This window comes from Manacus candei, unplaced genomic scaffold (assembly GCF_025592945.1).
Source record: "Manacus candei isolate 608988 ecotype Guabito, Panama unplaced genomic scaffold, ASM2559294v1 h1tg000008l, whole genome shotgun sequence".
Lineage (NCBI taxonomy): Eukaryota > Metazoa > Chordata > Aves > Passeriformes > Pipridae > Manacus > Manacus candei.
The window spans coordinates 4,952,287-4,974,363 of NW_026138056.1; the positions used below are offsets into that span (position 1 = coordinate 4,952,287).

The window sequence follows — 22,077 nt, forward strand, 5'->3', positions numbered from 1 at the left end:
GCAGAATGGCTACTGGTAAGTGATATTTTATTCCTTTCATTGAAGCCATGGCCAACAGGAACAAAATTTTTGATGAAATATGGAGAATACTGCCTGAGGCCTCCTAGGTAAGTGCTCCAATACATGCGTATTTCTTTAATAGCTAGTATAATCAAGGAGCAAATATCAGTCCTTCAGCACATATGAAACATGCTGACATTTTTTCTGGAAAATCTGAAAAGCTCAACAAGACACACTGCAAAGGAATCAGCCACCGACCGTTTTCCTGGAGTTTACAGCTATTTTCACTCCTTATTCTACCAGAAAGCACCATTTGAGACTAGACAAGCAAGACTGGAGGTATAAAATGTTTTCCACCAATGAGATGCAGACATGAACTGGGATAGCTCCAGTAAGCTGAGCACCATTTGCTTACAGAGGAAGCACTCGCTTTTCAGAGCACAGGCGTCTCTGTGCCGGTGTCCATGGAGAAAATCTTCATCCGTCTTGGATCCATTATGTACTCTGTAATGTATGTAGAGGGAAAAAGTCGAAGCATTTTACAACAGCTGGCAGGGAAAAGAGTCCACATGTTCAAGCATTTGGGGGGATTTAAGTTTCCTGCTAATGTGCTGCACTAACTGTGCAATGAATGCTCGCACTCACAAGAACTGCTGGACATGCATGCTGAGCAAAGTTTCATTTGGCTACCAAGAGAAAAGGAGGGGAGGACAAACTCCAGTACAATTTATTTCAGTCAATATGTGTAGTCAAACAGTTTTAAGGCTGCATTTTGATGCAAAGTCTGAACTGTTGTACTGTGGCTGCATCTGTGAAGGCAGCCGTCCTGCTTGCCCCCTCGCTGCCCCCTGTGGTGCCTGAAGTCATCTGCTTGTGGTGGCCAGGGGCTGAATTGGCTTGAGAAAACGATCTGCCTGGAAAATAATCCTTTTTTGTTTACTGGGGTAATTTACAGGCAGATCACTTCACTCATCTGGTCCTCTGGAAGGGTTCAGAAATGTTTGTCCTGGCACATAGGTGACAGAGGAGGTGGGGGAGACAGGATCATTGCTCCACATACACACTGCTAGTTTAACATACTTGAACTACAGCCCAAATAAAAACCAAAACTGCATCTTGGGCACAAATGAGAACTTGTGAATGGGTTTCTGCACCTCTCCCTTCCCACCACGCTTGGCTCCCAGCTTTGCGAATTCCTGGCATGTGCCATTGAAGTCGATGCACAGATTCCCCTGCTTTGCTGAGCTCTGGGACACCAAGGCATGCCAGCCCTAACTGGGTCAGAGACTTTCTTTGTACAAGTGGGCTGAGCTGCTGGGAAACCTCACTGGAGCCACGAAGCTGCTTCTCACACATGCTCCTCTCCCAGAGCAATGGCGGGGGACAGGGTTAGGAGGGGGAGCGGATGAAGTGGGGCTGAGCTTGCACCACACTTGACTCCCTGCCAGCATAAGCCTCCTTACAGAGCTTACAGTCACAGCACAAGCCCGAGTAAAGCTCCAGCTGCTCCCACGGCTGCCAAGGCTAAGCACCCTGGGATCAGAGCAGTGCCACCAAACTCTGCATCTGTCACTAGGATCTCCTCTGTGCTCAGAAAGTGGGGGAAGAGTGAACAAGAGACAAATAAGCCTATTAGTATTTATTATTTGTATTATTATAGCACCTCAGTGCCTAGTCGTGGACCAGAATCTCATCCTATTAGCACTTTGAAAACCCAGAGCCAAAGTCCCTGCCCCAGAGGGCTTACAATCTTCATTTCCAAATTGTGGGGGGAGGAGGGTAAAAAGAGATGAAGGGGGTAAAAGGGAGCAGTGACAAAACATTGATCACTGTGACGGAAAACATTGGTTTTCTGGTAAGAACCATCAGCTCTTAAATGCTTAGCTGGATTTAGACATTCTTCACACAGTCAATACTTTGCATTTCTCATGAAAAAAAGCATCAAAAATTCACACAGAATTTTTTGTTATATTCAGTGAAAAACATTTCTCATTGCAAGAAACACACACAAGGTTATTTTTAAAAAATACTGTTTAGTTTGTTCTAGGCAGATATCTGAACACATTTACAAAGTCTACACATGCAGTGTATAAAAAAAGTTCAAAATTTTAACCAACTTTTTTGGCTCATTCCTTTATTTAATTTGCACTCTTGCAAAAAAAGAGATACCTCCTAATTAAATTTTTGAAGATAAAATAGAAGTGATTTTATATAAACTACTTTTCTGGACACACTTGTATTTTCCCTGTGCTCCTTATTTAAAACATAATCTAAATAGAAATTATAACCTTGGCTAGATACAATGACAGAGAACAACTGTGTATTTGGGAAACCTATGTAACAAATTTTACAGGTTTTTCTGATCAAAAAGTGTGATTACAACTTTGTGCAAGAAGGGCATGCGGTTTACAACTTTTTGCAAGCATATCTTCTGTGCATATTTTTAATCACTTGCCTGTAAGGGGCCAAATCCTGCTGTTCTGCCCAAAGTTTCTCTAAAATCAACAGCTCCTTGACATTGTGCTCTATTCTGCTGGCCTCCTACTGTGTGTCATAGTTAATACTGTGAATAGCTCAGTTTGAGTTCAATATTCCTGGTTTTAACTATAATTACTCTATGGTAGTAAGTGTTTGCAGGTTGGAGTATCTTACAGAGGCCTGTAGGATAGTATGATTTATACCCATGCAGAGGGATGAAGGGAAACAAAACTAGCTGGGCAGTTCGTAAAATAATTAAACATTTTCCATGATCAGCTCTGCTATTTGCCATTTGGATAGCCCCGACCAGAATCACCTAAGTAACCTGTACTCTTTACCTGAAAATAACTTTCAATATTAGCTTTCTTCTATGCATTCTCTAAATTGCTGTAAACATCCAGGATATCCATATATATAAACATATGCACGTGGGTATGTGTGTGTATACATGCATATATATGAATAAGTGTATATATATATATATATATGTACACACACACAAACATACATACATGTACATATATGGATATATAGCTATGACGTAGTTGGGAAACAACAATGTCATTTTTATTGCATTCTTAAGTATCATAGAACAAGGGTATTATAGGCACACATCTTAACTACTCATCCTTTACTACAGTCCTAAAGCTCATTTACCTGAGATCTGCATCTGTAAAAATAAAGTTCCATTTTTAGCTGCATGTTACAAAAGACTAAATATCAGCCCCACAGATATGAAATTACAACTTAATTTTGAGACTAATTTACTACCAGTAAAATACACTATCTTATAAAAAAGATACTGCTGAAAGAGATACATATTAAAAAGGAAACACGATTCTTAGAGGTTTAAAAATCTCCCTATGCCTTCTCACATCGTAATAAATTTATAAAAAATATTTGACACGGAAAATCTCCACAGAAAGCATCCTGCTGAAATCACATACCCTTTAAGCCACCCATCTCGCAAAAGTTACATAGTTCAGGAGGGCGAACTCCGTGACGTAGGTATTCAATTCTCGTCATCCCGTCTGTAGTGAATAGTTTGTATTTCCTGAGCTATGAACATGGCCATCTCTCTAGTGCCCGCAGCAATCACTCGGCAGGACATAAGATCCAGAGGTCCCCCTGAGGACAAGAGGATTAATAAGAACTGTCTTAAATGCAAGCCATGCTGTAATTAGAGAGCTTCAAAAAACACTGGAACAACTTCATACGTAGATCCTTCTGGGGTGGGAAGAACAACCTAATTCAGCAACTCCTGTCTGGACATCTCCAGCAAAAAATTATTTTGGGAAATTCTAGGTACAGAGCCAAAGTATGCAAGAGAAGCAGTGAATGCCTAGATTTGTTCAGTATCCAACAATAAATGCAATATTCCCTTCTAGCAACAGGAAGGGGTACAATAGAAATTAGTTCATTCAGCATAGCCTTTCTCTTAATCTGCCAGATCTTTCCAAAGTATCCAGGTATTGGTCACCAGTAAACCATTACTCTGAAATGTGTACCATCTAAATGAATAAAGTAATAATCTGGAGCTTGTGCTGTCCTTCACTCCCTCTGACTAGTTTTCAGTCATATATGTTCAGACTTATACCTCAGAGTCCTCCTTTCCTGGGAGGTTGCGTTTGTTGAATGTGTTCGGAGTCTGAGCGCACCTACCAATCTCCTGGGCTGGTTCTTTACTGTAAATATGATGCTTTAAAGGAATTACTGAAAGTCATGGAAATACAGTGACTCAGAAGACCTTCGATGTGATGAAACCCCAGGCTGGAATTACATGAGTGTGTCCTGAATAACAGCCAGTCTAGTGGAGAGCACAGGTGTTTCTACAGAATGTTGCGAGAATTGAGACAGAGCCACAGGGGAAGGACTGCTCTGAGGTAACAAGTTGCCCTGAAGTAGCCACTCAATCCCCCAAAAGTCAGTGAAAACAAGGATATGCTCACCTGAAGTGTCTATCACAGTGCCGCCTGCTTCTCTAATGATGACAGTCGCCGCTGCCAGGTCCCAGCAGTGTAACCCAAACTGGTAATAGGCGTCTGCAGCGCCGGATGCCAAGTGGCACAGAGCCAGGGTTGAGCTCCCAATGACACGGACCCTAAACCCCATGAGAAGGGAACATGGTAACATAAGAAAATGCCTTTCATTTCAACCTATGTGTTGAGATCACAAAATGTACAATACACTTGTTTGTTTGTTTGTTTGTTTTTTAAAAACTACTTGTTTTAATGACTTTTTCATCACAAATGTGAGACAAATATTGTAAAGTATCTTACCCATGTGCTTGGGCCTTGAGCAATCTCTCAATGTTACCAAGGAACAATTTCAAAGTTGCAGGGTCACGTTTTGGACCAATTTCTGTTAAAATTAAGGCCTTCGAGATATCTGCAATGGCAGGGAGATGTTTCCATTAATTCAACAGCTTCCAGGTAGGTTCTGTAAATTCGTTTTTAAGTTAAACACTAATGGACTTTTACACAAAAATAATTTTCATGTCCCTTTTTCTACCCCAAACTCTTTCATAGGATAAGTGGCAACTTTGCATAAACATTCAAGCAAAATTAGGTTTATCATATCAAATGATCTGCTCTAAGCATATTAAAAGAAAAAGAACAGGAAGATTAAAACCAAGAATGCATTCTTACATTCCTTCTCTTTCCATACATTGTTTTATTTCATTGATTGGTCACCTTTTGGCAAATTCACTAATATTAGCAGTCAACTAAAAATAATCCAGTGACCTAGTAACTATTAATGATGCCAATATATTCATATTTAAAAACAGGATGGTTCTTGAATAGGGAATTTTAATGTAATTTGTTAACCAATTCTAAACATCTAGGAGCACAGTAAGAGGAAAAAAATGTTTCTGACTAAATCATCAGTCACTCAGTAGTAGCTCATTCAAACATTTCAAAGACTGAAGACACCTTATGACAGAAAGAAATCCCGTCTTATCACAAACTAAAGCAGTATCTTTATTCAGAATAACATATGAATGCTCTGTTTGTCTTGTGTTCAGCAAGGGCAATTCTGACCTAGAGGAGGTGAAGGTATCAGCCTTGTGCACAGTCAAAGGAGAGACTCACAGTGACTTGAAAGCTCCTGAAGTAGTCCTCACGTGACATCTCAATATTGCCAGTCTATAACAAGCGTATGCCAATGTAGGTGGAGGTGGTTGATCAAATGCCAAGTGTCCCTGCTTCTGCTGTGCCAGCTGAACTCAGAGGCATTAGAGAGATGACAAAACTCAAAGGTTTAGCGGTTGATTACTTACTAACTATGCTGTGCCCAATGTCAGGTGTCACCTTCTGTCCTGGGTTAGGGGCAAGGCATTCATTCAGATAGGGAACATCTACCTGCTTATTACAGCTAATTGCATAAGCTGAAAGTTTTCAGCAGACGTAGCAAGGAGGTTTTCAAAAGCAAATTAGGATGGAGTGAGACATTTAATTACCCAGGTTGCCAATGAATTTAGTATTGGAGGTGAACATTATGGATTCAAGCAATGTGGTAAAATGGTTGGTGAGTAAAAGGTATGCAATTAGATTAAAAGTTACCGGGTGTCACAAATCTTAACCATAGGAACATAGACTTAACAACCATTTTTCAAACTACTGCATTAAAATATAAAACCACCAATCCAGGCATGCTGTAGGGTATTTGTTATTTAGCTACTACTGAAAACTCTGGATGGCGAAAGCAATCTGCCTTAGCTTGTTTTCCATAATAGACCCAATTTACAATTAGAGACCATTTAATGCACACCTCATTGCTGAAACACACCAAGCATTCACACCACACCAGTCATTGTTAGGTTGTGACTAAGATACTTGTTCTTTTGAGTTATTAAATATATTTCTAATGCATAAATGGATCTCTGATTTTCATCAAGGCTACAGGGAGAAATTGGTTGAAGAGACTAAGGCAAGTAAGAAGGAGGTGTCTGCTTAGGAAAAGGAGATGGCTGATCACAAGACTCAATGGGATTTCAGGAATTCAAAATACAAGATCAAATTTACTGACTATTCCTCATGTTGACAGAGGCCAAAAAATAAGCAGGTTTGGTAGAAAAGATTTAACAGTGATATGGATAGATTTATGAGGAAAAGAGCAATTCTGTTGACCACAAGAGATTAAAAAAAGAAAATACATTTATAGTATTAGCACATGTAAGGCCTGATGTGAATCTAAGCATGAGAAGACAGTATCACTCAAGATCAAAGGGAAGATGGATCCTTCATTTAAGTGTGTCCTAGTTGCTTGGACTCCCATACCAGACCTCTAAAAAATTGGTCGTTTACAAAGAACAGTGTTTGCCCAGGCTGTGATTTCAGTTGTTTAAATCTGAACAATGAATGTAGAGTACATCAATGTTATACAACGGTCACGTTTCCTGAAACAAAAGGCAGGAAGTAACATGACAGCTTGGATCTCAAACACATCGTGGCCACCTCAATTCCAGTGGTGTGTGGAGGGAAACACAGTCTCTCTTCCAGGGCTGGTTCATTTCACTGAAGCCACAGCCCTTACAGAGCAACTGTGATTTAAAACACCCAAAACATCAGTAGAAGTGATACTAAAGTAGATCCAGCTTCACTGGTGAAAATTTCCCACCACTAAATGATATATCTCAAAACGAAAGAAAATTTCAAAGCATTTGGAAGGGCAGAAGGTCTACTTCCCTTGCTATGTTCTAGACACCCACATAGATCAGATGTCCAGAGGCAGGAAGACAGAAGTGACATGTGCCAAAATTGCTCCTTGATCAACTGGAAACCAGAACTCTCTGACCGCAAAAGAAAGTCAAGCCATTTCAACAGTGGTTCATCCAGCCCAGCTGGGAGCACCCCTAGTTCTTCCTAATAGTCTCTGCCAGCATGGGTTTTTGTGGAATATGAGATATTTGAGCACTGACAAAAATGTGAGGTATAATTAGTGATTAAAATCTTAGGGGTCATTGACTTTACATATTGCTCCACGTCTCTAAATAGGGAGACCCCAGATCACTACTAATTTAGGTGAATAGCCAAACTTCCCAAATTTCAGCGAAATTTTGATGCAGGGTCTGCTTGGGGTATTAAGGAAATCTCCAGGTTAAATTGCTTGAATTTACTGTGTTTTAAGCTAATTAAATCTCTTTGGGGAGAAATTTTTACCATCTCTTGTGTACAGTGATGTACATTTTTGGCATATGTCTGCTTCTGCCTACAACTGAGTGTTATGCTCTCCTCTGCATTTTAATTGACTAAAAGAAAACTTCTCTACACACGTCAGATTATTGTTATCCGTTATCATTAGGCAAACAGATAGATCTGTGACCCGGTTTACCAATACAAGAATTCTATTAAAGTGTTGACGAGGTGTTGCTGGCTATCTGCACATCGAAACATACCTCACACGCAAGAGCAAGCTGTTAGAGAACCCCTAACGAAGCATGCATCCTTTAGTTTACTGTCAGCACGTATGCCTACAGACATAATACACTTTGTGACATAAAGGTTTATTGGAAAATAAGTGAATAACAGCCACTACAGTACTGTGAATTTGATTCACCATTCCCATTGCATCTTGCTTATAAAAAGTTATGCCAGTGTACAGCTGGAATGAAACTGGTGAATCTACACATTCTTCCTTATTTTAAACAACGATTGTGAAGCAAAATTATTTAGGATTATTTAAATAGTTCATATTCAGATGTATATTTTAAAAAGAAAAGGAGGAAAGTTGTGGTTTTTCAGAAAAAAACAAACACAAAATAACAAAATTATCATGCAGGTGAAATACTTTCCATCAGGATAATGATGTTCATTATCCTAATGATGATTTGCAACAACTCTGAAACAAAATTAACATATTCCTTTTAGAGTTCTAACAAAATCTAGACCAACCTGTCTCTTTTGATACCTGAAGCCTTTTGTCATTACAAAATGCCCCTTGACCTCTTCTACCAGTGTATAATCGTTCTTCAGTGCAGTGGTAAATTACACCAAATTCAAGCTTTAAGATTTTGAAAAGGAAAGAAATGAATGCAACTCAAATTACTCATCATAAATATAAACAACTACTAATGGCAGAAAGATCAGCAATATTTTAATTGGTACACATAATCAAAGATTATATTGATGCTAATAAACTGGAATATTTTTATTATTACTGTGATATTGAGATATAGGTCATATAAAATTCAGTTTATAAAGAAAAGTTAATGCAATGTGTTCCTGATCCTCTAAACTCTTACTTGCAGCTTGTTTCTGTTCACATGAGAATGGCTTAAATGCCAAGTTGATTTCAAATTCAATTGTATGTCTTTACTGAAAATATGCAAGTCCTCTAAGGTAAGATTCTGAATGCTTTGCTTTCACTGGTGAGCAGTTACACTTTGAAGTAATCCCACTGACTTTGGCTGGACCCTGATCAGTCAAGCATCTAAATCAGAAGCCATGGCACACTGTTCATTAACAGTGGATGCTTTTGTATGCACTTCAACTTTCGTGATGCATTTAATTTGCCTGCCTTTTCAAGCAAAGCAGTACACTCTGGTCACTTGTTCAAATGTTTCTCTGCAAAATTCTTTCGTTTACACATAAAAGTGAGAATCTCTTGAAGTCACAGGACTGCAAGAGAAGGAATTTGGACAGAAATAGTAAATACTGTGACCCTCAATGAAAGCTTAAAAATGTGCAACACTGGAATTTTTGTGGGATATTCTGTTTACCGATGAGAAGAGGGTCCAAATTTGACCCTTGGTATTCAAAATTTCCATTACTTTAATGGGTTTCAGCACAAGATTTTAAAGCATGTAATAAACTCCAAAGGTCAGCTCTGAAAATCACCCCTAGATAAGTACTATTAGCATTATTTAATTTAGGGGTGGACAGGTACACAAAAACTCAGTGACTTGCCCAAGGTGTCAGAAGCTGGCAACAGGGTCAAGAAAACATCTCAGATGTTCTAGACTTGAAAATCTTCTCCTGCTGCACTCCTTGTTCATCAAAGACAATTCAAAGGAAATAGACTGTCCTCACTCCCTACCCTGAGGTCCCATCTAAACCAAGGGGTTTTTTTGAGGAACACACTATTAATAGTGTCTTTCCCTGAAGACATCTGCAGGAATTTCTTCGGTACATTCAAGGCTTATATTCAGGCCAGTTCCCTTGTGTGTACTTTGGCTCCTTTTCAGTTTACTACTTTTTTCTGCTTTTCCCATTTGTTTACTGAGGGAGATTTAACATCATTCCTTATTTTTGTTTCAGCTTTGTTTAGTTTACATAACCCAAAATAAGCAGCATCAAAATCATTATGGTGTTTTAGAAAACATAAATATTAGAGAAAACTGTCTGGTAATAATATGTAGTATTCAAAAGGACCTCTGGGAATGAATAAATTTCAGAAAAGCATGGAAGTGTTTCTCTGCAGTTTCCATGTTTGAAAAGTCTAACCAAAGAAGTACACAACATTATTCTGTTTAAATCAGTATGAGGTACTAGCACATCTGAAAACTAGGTTGTTACTTAACAGAATTCTTGCTGGCTTCACTTAAAGCTATACTTATATTTAAGATTGTTGAGTTAGGCTGAAAGAGGCACATTCCTTGGCAATTTGAATAGCTAGTTGGTCTGTATATATCAAACTGTATACTGGCAACATCTGGAGAAAAGGCACTAGCATGAATGAGTACAGCTAGGAAACTCAATATGGCACATATGAAGTCTAGGTAGTCTCCCATCCTTGCTGTAATCAAGCTCTCATGTGGTAAATATAGTTATTTTACTATGTTAAGAAAAATATAAAGGCAGATTAAATGAACTAGGCCCATAATTTTGCACTCTTCATAAAATCAGTTCTAAATTGATTCATAGGAGGAGTTAGCTTTCACAGGTACTGCTAGCAGGAAAGAAGCAATAAAAATAACATAAGAACACTAGGAGATATGTTCAAATTATGAAGAGGCAGCACTATATTGAACTTACTATGATTTTTGTCTAACATAACCTTGCTCACACCAGTACTCCCTTTTTCTCCACATAAATCCTATAATATTTCATAAGAATTCTCTTTTAATTGCCAGTTTGCATCAGTAACTTTTGCAGGACTAAGATTTTAGATCAGTAAAGTGTGATCAGATGCATTTAAAAAGCATGGAAAAACCTGAGTAGTAACTGATTTTTTAAAAATTTTTTATTTAAAGTTCCCACATGGTTTTGAGGCTTCTAGCCAACTCTCTTAAAGAACATACTTCATACCTCTTTGTTAACAGCAAATCCAATGCTTACTGCCACTGTTGGAAATCTGTGAAAAATAAGCAATGAAGTATTAGGGATGAAAAATCTCTCAACTTACTCCTTATGCAACTCTCTTAGGCAACAAAACCCCACATGGAGCTCTGTGAGCTTACTTGTGTCAAAATACACTTGACATTGTACTATTTCTCCTTTGTCAGCCTCTTTAACTTTGTCAGTTCCTTTAAAAATGTAACAACACTGGAGAAGGTAAGAAGTAAACACATGAAGACATCACAATTTTTATACTAAACACGTTGTATATTTTAGTGATTTTTTTTGCTTTAGTGTAATTGAATTATCCAGTATAAAATCACTAACGTTATAACAAGTCATCATTTCTAAGAGCACATTTTGTTCAAGTTATGCATCTGAGACAGCAACTAAGTAGCATGGAGATAACTTGCTGCTAACATCAACATAAAAAGAAACCAGTTCCTCTATGCTCACTTTTTGCAAAGTGATGATCATGTACTTAATTTGGTCCTTTTGATTACGGTATAATTCTTGCATTTTAAACAATGAAATAAATTCATTTCTTAAAAACATGTTTTAAAAAGAGCTTCAGAAATCCAGAAAATACTGCTAGAAAGAGGAAATTTCACTTAATTGCATGAAACATCATCACATGACACCTCACCTTCCCTTGAATTCTGTATAATTGCACTAAAAGTCAAGGAAATGCCTTTTTTTTGTTTTTATGATACAGGCAGTTACTTTCAGCCACTAACTATAAGGCAGAGCATAGTGAAGAGTTTTATTTAGAAATATTATGAATAGTCATTAGTTTACAACTCCTAGCATTCAAATGATGAATTAAAAGTCTTCATTTTTGCAGTAATGACCCCTAGATTTCGTTTTGCAGAGGTACTTTAGAAAATTAAAATCAGTATCTCTGTACTTAGTCTTCAGCTCTACTCTACCTACGTGCCGTGCTTGTACTTCCCAGGGAAAAATGAAGCATTTGTGTTTGAAAAGGAGAAAACACCACTCCTAAAAGGAATGTGTAAAACCCACATAAGGCGTTAGGCCAAGTGTCATTATAGCACAGCCTTGTTCCTTGTTCCTCCAGTTCAGCTCAAGTCTCTGCACGTTCACATGCGGTTATATATAAAAACGAGCTGTGAGGCAAGAGCTCCGGGTCATTAGGCAGTCAGCAGAAACTTCAGCTTACCTTCAGATAACAGTGTAGAGCTCTCCCCAGCACAAACACAGCCTCCCTCAGATACACCATGCCAGGTACAAAGAAAGAGATAAAGGGATGACTCCTCCTTGTGAGTCAAAGGAACAAACCTACCATGGTAAAGCACCTTTGAGAGGAAGGGTTGACTTGTGAGAAGCTACATGCTGCTTTTTGATGTGTTTCCCAGTTCACTGTCCATTTACCTGTGCACAAAGTTGCATGTTCCATCAACAGGGTCAATAATCCAGGTCGGGCTGTCGGTGAGGACACATTTTGAACCTGCAGCAGTGGATTCTTCTGCAATAAACCTGCATTTGGTATGGGATAAAATAAGTATCCCAGAACATTAGCTTACATATGTGACTTGAAAAATACAATTCCATCTTTTAAGAGATAATTTTTCTCTCTCTGTAACATTTTTGTATAAATGTAAACACACATATTGCTTTTTTAATTTAGGAATTAGGAACTTCCATAGAGACTTCGAAGGAGAGTTCCCAAATCTATAGCATACTATTTTACATGGTAAAACAGAACTCTATTTATTTTCACTTTCCCAATATATCATTAAGAAAGTCATGAAAATGAATGCAGAAATGGATCTGAACTAGCATCCTTCAAACTCTAGAAGATTTCTTTTATGCAGAATGTAATTTTGTGGGTTAGGCCTGTCTCTTGCAGTAAGTAATATAAACTGCAAACTGTACCTCCTTCTCTTTTGCAGTCAAATTCAGTGGGAAATAATGCACTTTTTGAAAATCCACAATCTCGCTCCTACTTGAATTTTACAGTCTGGTTCAGGAAATTAAAAGGTTTACAAAGCTAAACTTTCTTTTTCCCATGACCCAGAAAAAAAATCAACAAATTATTTTTTTTTTTGTTTGTTGTTTGGATGCATAAGGCACAAAATGAAATCTGAGGTCATATTCTCTTCTGTTGTTCTGTCCCAGTTTCTTTCAGCAATTTTTTTCTCCTTTTTCCCTGGGAAACAAACATCCAGTTCTGGCATATTTCCTGTTGACCTTAATTATCCCTGCTGTCCCACAAACTGCTGAGGATCTCTTTCTATAAGAGCTGTGCAGGTGCTGTTCTCACAGGTTTTCATAAAGCCCTACATATACAGAAGGTATAGAATCCAACTGCTAGTACTGAATCTTGCTGGTGGTTTCACATTCGAACAACTGGTAACGGTATTCAGAGTTCCTGCAAATACCTGAGGACAAAAAAGCTTATCTCAAAGACACAAAGAGAAAAAAATGGATAAAATAAAGAGAAAATGTCTTTTGCAGAAACAGCTGCCTCCCTAGGACTAGAGCAGCAGCTATTTTCTTTTGTGTCTTCACCATGTACTGCATGATTCCAGATAACAATTGCAACCATGAGCTTAAAATGTTCTGCAGAGAGCACAGGAGGAGACTTCTTGACTTTTTCAAATGTTACTCTGCCTTGACCTCTGTAGAAACAGACTATTTTGATGGCATTATGCATTGACCTCTGTAGAAACAGACTATTTTGATGGCATTATGGACCCCCAGTCGGTATGAAAAGGGAACTAGGAAGTGTTTGTTACTATTTTCATCTCCATTAAAAAAAACAACTGAAGGACAAAATGCTCCTGTACAACTGAGAAATGAGAAAGAACAAGTGTTTGAAATTCTCAGTTTAATGTAACACTTTGCAGACTCCTCGCTGTAAATATTCCATTATTTTGTCTTGTTGGTGCTGTATCGTTTGACTTTGGCTTTTAAAAATCCTGTAATTAGCACCTAAACCCAACCACACACTTTGTGCTGCTAGCTGCAGAGGAAGCTCATCTTGCAGTTGAAGCAGCTTACATCCCACTTCAGATTGTCCATCTTCCACATAAACTATGCCTCTGCTTCAGCCTTCTGTCATCTCCCCCTGCCAGAGCCTGAACTGTAGCCATTGTCTTGACAGTCAAAGAAAGGTGAAATGAGAACGTCTTTAAAGACAGGAGTATTTTTGTGTAAGATGATTTGCCCTCCAGTATTGCAAGCCCGTCCCTCGTCTTTCCCTTACAACAGGGGTGTGATGCTGCAGTCCTTGGGTTCAGAAATGCTAAAATGAAGCTGGGGCACAGCAGTGCTGTTGATAAAAGTCTTCATGCTCAAGGGCAATTTTTCCAAAATGTAGGACAAATTAGGTGCACATTTTATGAAATCTGGGCTGATAGGTTAAAAAAAAGCCCTTGCTGCTCTACAGCACTGGGAACTGTGAGAGTCCCTCAAGGTCAACATCAAATGTGTTGTTCTATGTCCTCTAAAAACCCGCAAACTAAGCAAAACACTCAGCGTGAAGTACTGGAGATCAAATCTTAGGAACAGCTTGAGAGGTGGGAGGGGTAGCCATCTTATTAAAACAGTTAATTTAATATGACATCCTGCCAGCTCTGCCAACCTCTCTTCAAATCTGGATTACAGTTTACTCCCACTGAAAATGAGTCTAGTAATTTTAGCCAAGTCTTAGAGTACATCTGTTCATACCACGGTGCCGCTCTGAAATTCATTGCTGGAACAGCAGGGAAATTTTAACATCACATAAACTGCAGCAGGAGTGATACCCTGTGAGGTATAAGAGGTTCAAACTGGGGCTGTCCCTCACCTAACCCCTATGGGGGTCTGAGAGCAGAAAGCTGGGAAGCTAGGGTTGGATGTCACCCCCTTTAACCGCTGTGTCCGGGTTTTAATGTCTACAGATTTAAGGCCACAAATAATACAAAGGATGCTTGTGTAACAATAACACGTGTAAATGGTAGGATAGCCTTTTTCAACCAGTAGCCCCTGGTATTCTGGCTGTGCCTACCCACAACTCCAAGATTTGTCAGAAAAAAATATCCTTTTGAAAAGACTCACATGGACCATAACAGAGTACTAAAGAGCGAGCACAGATGAAAACTTGAGTGAAGCATGAAGGAACATGATATATATCACTCAGCCAAGAGAGAAGAAAGGAACAAGGGACAGAACTACCTTTTGAACAGATTTTCCTAATATTTCTCTTTACTTTTGAGTACATTTTCAATATGTCAAGACTCATCACTGCCACAGTGCAAATGGTACAGATTCTAATAAGATCCCTTTTCCTTTTTCTAACTCCTAAAATACATTTTTTTTATTCAGAGACCATAAGAATCAAGATGATTTAGAACAAGAAGAAATAACAGAAATCTTCAGTGCTGCTTTCAACAGCCAGGTTAGGGGAAAGACTGAACGCAATTTAAATGATCTTTTAATGTTTGCATTGCACTGTAATTTAACCCTTGCTTGCTATTGTAGACTCCTCATTGCAAATGTTTTAATTAAATTTAATTTTAAATTTAATTAAATTAAATTTAGTTTTAATCTGAATAAATTCTATCCAAAACCTATGGCCAATATAAAAAAAAAATACTTGTCTTGAAGAAATGGCAATTCCTTCATTTACTTATAAAGTCAGAAGTTAATTGTGAGGAGTTGATAGAGTCAAGGATTTTTCAGTTCCTGGGTCGAAGTTGACCTTACAACTTTTGTTCCCATTCCGAGTAATCCGAGTGCTTCTGACAATTCTCATTTTATGTGAAATGTGTATGTTTTACTTTCTCTGCCAGACTGTTCAAGGAAAAAAAACCTAATGTAAGAGCGGAGATGAGAAAAGAGCAGAGCCAGCAATAGTAGAGGGAATATTACATAAATAACGGGCTTGTAAAGCCTGGCACTCTCTAGCAAATCACAGCCAAGAACCACACATTATGCTGCACAGTACTGCTTCAATATGCCATCACACACAACACGTGTTTACAAAGCCATATTTAGTATAAAATATTCTTTCTGCTCCTTCTTATAGTGGTGGTTTTTTTTGCCCAGCAGCATCGCCGACAATCAGATTAGTAGCTGAGCCCTCCAGATTTTCTTCTTTGTTGATTTCTGCACAGCACTAGAACGCAAGGCTCATCTCCACCAGAGATGCACGCAGTTAGAAGGAAGTCACACAGTAATTAAGGCACACACAGGCTCTGTGGGAAGATGAATTTTATCCACTGAAGTCAAATGTAGAAATCAATTGCAGAGTCTCTGCAGCCAACCAAAGTCGGCCAACTAATACAAAACCTCTCTCTAACCTGTGCATGCACTGAGAGTTGTTATTTTCAAGTTGGCCAGAATAATTCAAGAGGAGTCAACAATCTGACCTGTTCTTAAAACCTTGGGTTAACACCCCATGTAGTAATTTATAACCTGTTTATGTATAGGCATCAAATCATGATGATGATGATGACGATAAAAAACCCTGCTTCTCCCCGATTTTGGGATTCTATGTGATTACATATGATATTGTCTTGACCTGGCAAACATGTGTGTGTATGATGGCAAAAAGAAGTGAAGGAAAGGTCTGCAGGTTCAGACTTTTGCTATCACATATTTCAGCTATATTTTTACAGATATCTTTAGCATCATTCTTATACAACAAGGAACAGATCAGTAGTCCGAAAATCATGGAGATCCATACGAAACCTTCACACATGATGTTCCTACAGGGGAAACATTGCTATTAAATACATATATTAAGAAACATAAATATTAGAAAATATAAAGCACTAAGTATAGAGAAATGGTACTTTTTTAAAAATAGGAGTCCTATGAAAGTGTCCAACAACAGTAGGTTAATATCTAAGAAAGATATACAGACTTTTAAAATACCCTTTAAATGCCAGTCAGATATGCAGCACTTAAAGGACAAACAAAGGTCATTGATCGTTTCTTACTATAGGCACTCACCTGTGGGAGGGAAACTTCTCTTTCAGAACAGAAATAATTAAATTTTCCACAAAATGATCAGTTTCTGTCACAAGGTCTGCTGCAGATGTCTTTGTGGACACTTGTTTTTCCTCTGTGAGAGCTTTCCTAATAATCTGAAACAGAAGTTCATAAATCAGATTTGTTGGGCACTCAGCCTATCCATACAAAAATAATATATTTACTGAAAAATAAAGCTAATCCTGAAAAACAGCTGTAGGCCTAATTCTACCAGAGGCTGTTCTAATTCTTTTGATGAAAAATCCTTCTGAGCTAATGAGTATTTTTTTGGGAACAAGGCATTTTGAATCATTCTGCAAAAACCGCTCTTGACAGTTCAGAAAAGGACTGATGACTGCGATGCAACTAATGAAATAAAAGGATGATAGCAGTCCTCATGATTTAGAAAATTCCAAAAAAATATACAAGATAAGAAAAACCCTTCAGGCTCAGGATTTTTTTCACAGAAACTTCTTTCTCTCTCTCTCTTCTTCTTTTTTTTTTTTTTTAATTTAGAGGGCTAATATCCCACTGCTGTTTTACTTTAAAAGACATGCAATAAGGCAAACTCCACTAGTTTCTTTCTTTGCCAAAAAGACACACAGTTTATTTTTTCTCGCTGGTTTTTGGAACTTCAAATACTGACCACCCACTACTTCCCAAAGAACTGCTATATATTTAACAAAACCAAAAATTCAGACTTTTCCCCAGATATGAAACCAATTATCTAAACTTGGACTCTCTTCTGGAAAACTTTTTATCTCATTCTCCAGGGTTTTACTGTTACAAGCTCTGAACTCTGAACTAAACCACATCAAGTGCAAATGCACATATGGGAAAACAATCAATGAAAGATTTTTCCCATTTTCCTTCTGTGTTTTTTTTTCCCACTTCTTCATTAAAAAGAAAAATAAAGGAGCAGGACGCAAAAAGAGATAACTTACTTTTTAACCAGTAAAAATGATAAATTATTTGAAATTAGGAAAACCAAAACAAAGCAAAAGTTAAGTACCACTTATTTGTGTAGAATTATATTATCAAAAACCCAGCAGCAACAAGACTAATATTCCAAGTCCTGTCAATTGTTTATCTAAATTTCCATTGATCAAAGTATTTTAAAACCACTGAGAAATATTCTATGACCACAGAACACAGTTCTGCTGTATTATGCATGGGAAAGGTAACCAGAAACTCACAAATTTCAGTTTCAGCTCTTGGTTTTCACAGTACAAAATAATGTGTTTGAAGGGTGTGCTGGTTGTTCTGACAAGTAATGGGTATTGCTAACTGTTGCCTTAGTCCAGAAGGCATCTGGACAAGTGTTTCTCTTTTGTGAGCTACAAAACATCAGTTGTGCCTATACACTGAGCTTGTATGGGCAGGTAATACTTTTCAGTTTGAGTTTGTGCTAAAGTTTATTATTGTATATCAAAATATTAACCACACCTAATCGTTTTACTCCCCTCACTGCCCTGTGTGGTTTTCTTGAATGTTTTACCATAGAAGCATAAAAGCACAGCTATAGGAAGGCCCTTGGGCTTCTCTTCGGTCCAAAGCAGAATGCAAAATGCTCAAGCTACCTCAGTTGTGTATTCTAAAAGAAATTGCTATGCTGATACCTCGTTTTTTAATTGCTCTTCTTTACTTTTGTGTTGCCTATACTGCTCAGAACCTAAGAAGATTTTAATTTCTTCTTTGCAACGCCAAGTTCTTGACTTTTATTCCATTTTAATACACTGTAGATTGAGGATGTTTTTGCAGCCATTCAAATCACTATGTGCTACTGCTCAGCAGGGCAGTGAGATCACACCTGAGCTTTGCTGCAAAAAGAAAAGCTGAGATGAAACCTCTCTCCTGTGGATGTGCTCTGCAATAAGCTGATTTCATCATGCTCCAGCACTTGATTGCTCCTGTTTGAATACAGACCTTTGTACATCTCAGCTTCAAATTTAATATTTCTCATTTCTGATCCTTTACCCAGTTGTTCATGACCATTTTTAACTTTAACCCTGTCCATTTCCCTGGTAGCCTGCATGTGCCAGCATAAGGCTCCCATCACTTTGGAGGTGGGAAGCGCCAAGGGTGTGACTACAATATAAAGTGGTGGCCGATGGTCTTTTCATTCGTCTCCTCTGTGGGCCCATGCCAAGGAGGCATGACACACATTTACCAGCCTGACACTGGACTGCCTCTCCCCACCTTTTGTGCAACCTCAAGAGGAGAGCAGGAGAGAAGTCATGATGCTGGACTGAGGTCACCAGCCACAAATGGGCACCACATCTTTAGAGTCTTATCCGCAGTACCAGGTGATGTCGCGGGACGGACAGGTCTAACTCTGCCTCTACAAAGGGAGCTCATATGCATTTGCTCCAGCTTGTACACGTATGCAGTCCAAGCCAGAGCTGCACACAAAGAACACATTTCCTGCATAATTGATGAAACAACTTTTACTCTTTAGAAAATGATCAAACAGCTCAGAACAGCCCGGAATCCAATTTGTCTTGAATAATCCCTGAAAATCACCTGCCTACAGAGTGTTAGAGCCTGGTGCCTCAGAGTACTTTGAGAGTATCACTCAACTCGTCTCCTTGCAGAAGCCTTACAATAAGGTTTGTAGATACCTCCTGTAATTGCCTGGTCTTTCCAGCTGGGCACGGAGCTCCATAAAAGTCTCACTCTAGGTAACAGGCATCAGGTAAGCAGAAGACCAAAGGAACTACAGGTTGATGAAATGGAAAGAGATGATTGCATCTTATCACTATTATACAACGAAATTGGTAGCCAAGATCCTAATCTGGCTGTAAACGTATTTTATTATATTTTACCACTGTTTTATGGACTGTCCCTAGATTACAGAGATTTTACAGCAAGAAAAAAAAAAGAGAAAATCAAAAGGAAAAAAAGTAGTTTGTGTGGGCTTCAACATGCTATCTTCTAGTGTCAGGTTCTTGTTTTCACCCGGATTGTTTTGGTGAAGTTTTTCCAATTCTGCAACTCGAGAGAACTGTGTAAGTATTACTCAGTGCTCTCAAATACTATCAAAGATGCAGAGACTAGTCGTGCCTGCTTTTCTTGTGCAAAAAGTCAAACCTACAGGTGTACTCAAGCAAACATAGCAAGGAGAGTTTACTCCCAGAAAAAACAAAAGAGAAGTCTGAAAAAGTGCAGTTACATGTGGCCTTATAGAGTGAATTAGACATAATTTTAAAGCAGGTCAATTACAGAGATTACAAAATCGTGGCCATTCTCAATATGAAACATCCCTATATATTTAATGAGAGCCTGTGATATTTTGTAAAAGTAAGAGAACTAAGTAACAGGATGGGCAAAGAGGCAATGATTTTAACCTAGTAATGTTCGTTACTCCAGCAACATAATTTTTGACATATACTCAAGCAATCACTTCTTTATTGCTCTTTTAAGTTCAGAAGAGTTACTGTTACAGAGTACAGATGCCTATCTGTGGAAAGGAGATGTATTTTACTTATACTCATGAAACATAATGTAATATAAACCAAACAGTTGCCAAAAGGGGAGACCAAAAAACTGCTGATGAAAATAACCCCCATTTTTATCAGTCAATTTTCAACAAAAATCCAGTCCTATTAAACCCATGTTACACTGCATTTTACATCCTTACCTGTAGCTACTTTTGGCAATAGCTGGATTGATGCTTAAATAGAAGATACAGCCCTACCTGCACCTTTTCTGCTACAAGGATCTCCAATGTCTTTTGTAACAAAAAGAATCCTTACCATGACAAAATTAATAACAATAAAAAAATACCCAGTTTCCAAAGTCCTATTAAACAACATCCTTGGCTGGTTTAAGTTTGGCCTGCCAAGGAATCAGCTATTTTCTGCCACTTGCAAGGTAGAAATGGCAAACTGTGAACTAAAAAGATTCAAGGATTAGTCTTCTGGGATGTTTATTTCTTCCAGGAAAAGGTGCTGGCTGAGTGAAATGACTGGAGAAGGTTACAGCTGTCTTTACAAATTGATATTTTGAGAAATAAGGTGTGGAGTCTTGAGCAAGTCATGAGTCTCTCTTGTGAAATGGCTGGCAGAATGAGTATGCTGGAGAAACTCCTGTTTTGAGAGTCTGTGAGTGCATGACCTGTCATCCTGATTTGGATTATCCATTTAGCCCTTGCATTATTAAAGCAAGTCTCCTCTCCTCTGGCATTCTGTTCATCTTTGTGTATGTTTTCTACTAAGGAGAAAATATGTTTAACAATGTATTAAGGAAAAGTTATGGGGCCCCTTAAATCACAGTGTACAGGTACAAAGTTTGTTTCAAAACAGAGCAGAATGGAAGCAAGAAAGAAATACATGTCGCTCATGTCTGTGTTTTACCCAATTTCTCAACCAAACAATCTGCTGATCCTACTTCTTGAATCTGTTAGACCTGGTGGAATTTTTGCTGTTGCATACAGTGTGGGCCAGGATGTCTCCTGAGATGATTAACATTCTGCTGTGTCAAAACACGGATCTGAAATAAGCTAAATATCTTTGCCGAAGACACAGCTGACTTGTCCCCAGCAAGCGAATTTCAGTCACTCTGAACACTGTGCTATATATAACAAGACAAAACCTCCCCGACACGACTATTTTCCTCTGCACAGGCTGCTCAAAAACAAATGTTGGCCCCGAGGATTACAGACCTTCGAGGGAAGTGGCACCGGGGGAGAGAGGCCCCCGAGGGATGGGGCACCAAGGGATGGGGGCCCCCCGAGGGACGGGGGCCCCCCGAGGGATGGGGGCCCCGAAGGATAGGGCCCCAAAGGGAGGAGGCCCCTAGGGATGGGCCCCCGGATGCATGGGCCCCCCGAAGGATGGGGCCCCCCGAGGGAAATGGCCCGAGGGCTGGGGCCCCCAGGGGCTGGGGCCCCCCGAGAGATGGAGACCCCACTGCCGTCATCCCTCCCGCGGCAGAGGGAACCGGCCGAGGGCTCCGGCGGTGGGCCGGCAGAGCGGGCGCCGAACCCTGCCGCCCTCCTCCCCCTGCCCAGCTCTGTGCCCGCACGGCCCTTCCTTAACCCGCGCCGGGAGGAGGCTCCCCCGCGGCGGAGCAGCCCATCCCGGCGGTGCCGGCCCCGTCTCACCTGCCCGGCGCGGCGCGCCAGCTGCACCGCCACCTCCGCGCACTCCTGCCAGGGGTCCCCTGCGCCGCCGGCGGCCGCCGCCGCCCGCCCTTCCTCCTCGTCCTCCTCGCACGGCTTCATCGCGGCGGCTGCGCTGCCCGGAGCGGGGCCGGGGGGCGCGGGGGGCCCGGCTGCCCGCCCAGGAGCACCCGCCGAGGAGGGTGCCCGGCGCTGTCACTGCGCGCCCCGGCACCGCCC

At 39.6% G+C, this 22,077-nt stretch overlaps 1 protein-coding gene across 1 annotated transcript; it reads right to left on the reverse strand.

Moving 5' to 3' along the window:
- Positions 1-1,624: 1,624 nt before the first annotated feature.
- IMPA2 (inositol monophosphatase 2) lies at positions 1,625-22,072 on the reverse strand. The gene is made up of 8 exons (XM_051773899.1): positions 21,841-22,072; positions 16,719-16,852; positions 12,150-12,254; positions 10,728-10,773; positions 8,373-8,481; positions 4,758-4,866; positions 4,428-4,579; positions 1,625-3,606 (listed from the first exon to the last, which is right to left on the reverse strand). The coding sequence occupies exons 1-8, from the start codon at positions 21,958-21,960 to the stop codon at positions 3,491-3,493; spliced, it is 891 nt and encodes a 296-aa protein (XP_051629859.1). The 5' UTR covers positions 21,961-22,072; the 3' UTR covers positions 1,625-3,490.
- Positions 22,073-22,077: the final 5 nt, after the last annotated feature.

Excerpts from the sequence above, each read along its gene's own strand:
- IMPA2 (XM_051773899.1), bottom strand. The coding sequence starts at position 21,960 with ATGAAGCCGTGCGAGGAGGACGAGGAGGAAGGGCGGGCGGCGGCGGCC. Across the intron at positions 16,853-21,840 it reads TGGCGCGCCGCGCCGGGCAG|ATTATTAGGAAAGCTCTCAC; the intron begins GTGAGACGGGGC and ends CTTCTGTTTCAG. Across the intron at positions 8,482-10,727 it reads GATTTGCTGTTAACAAAGAG|CTTGAATTTGGTGTAATTTA; the intron begins GTATGAAGTATG and ends AAAATCTTAAAG.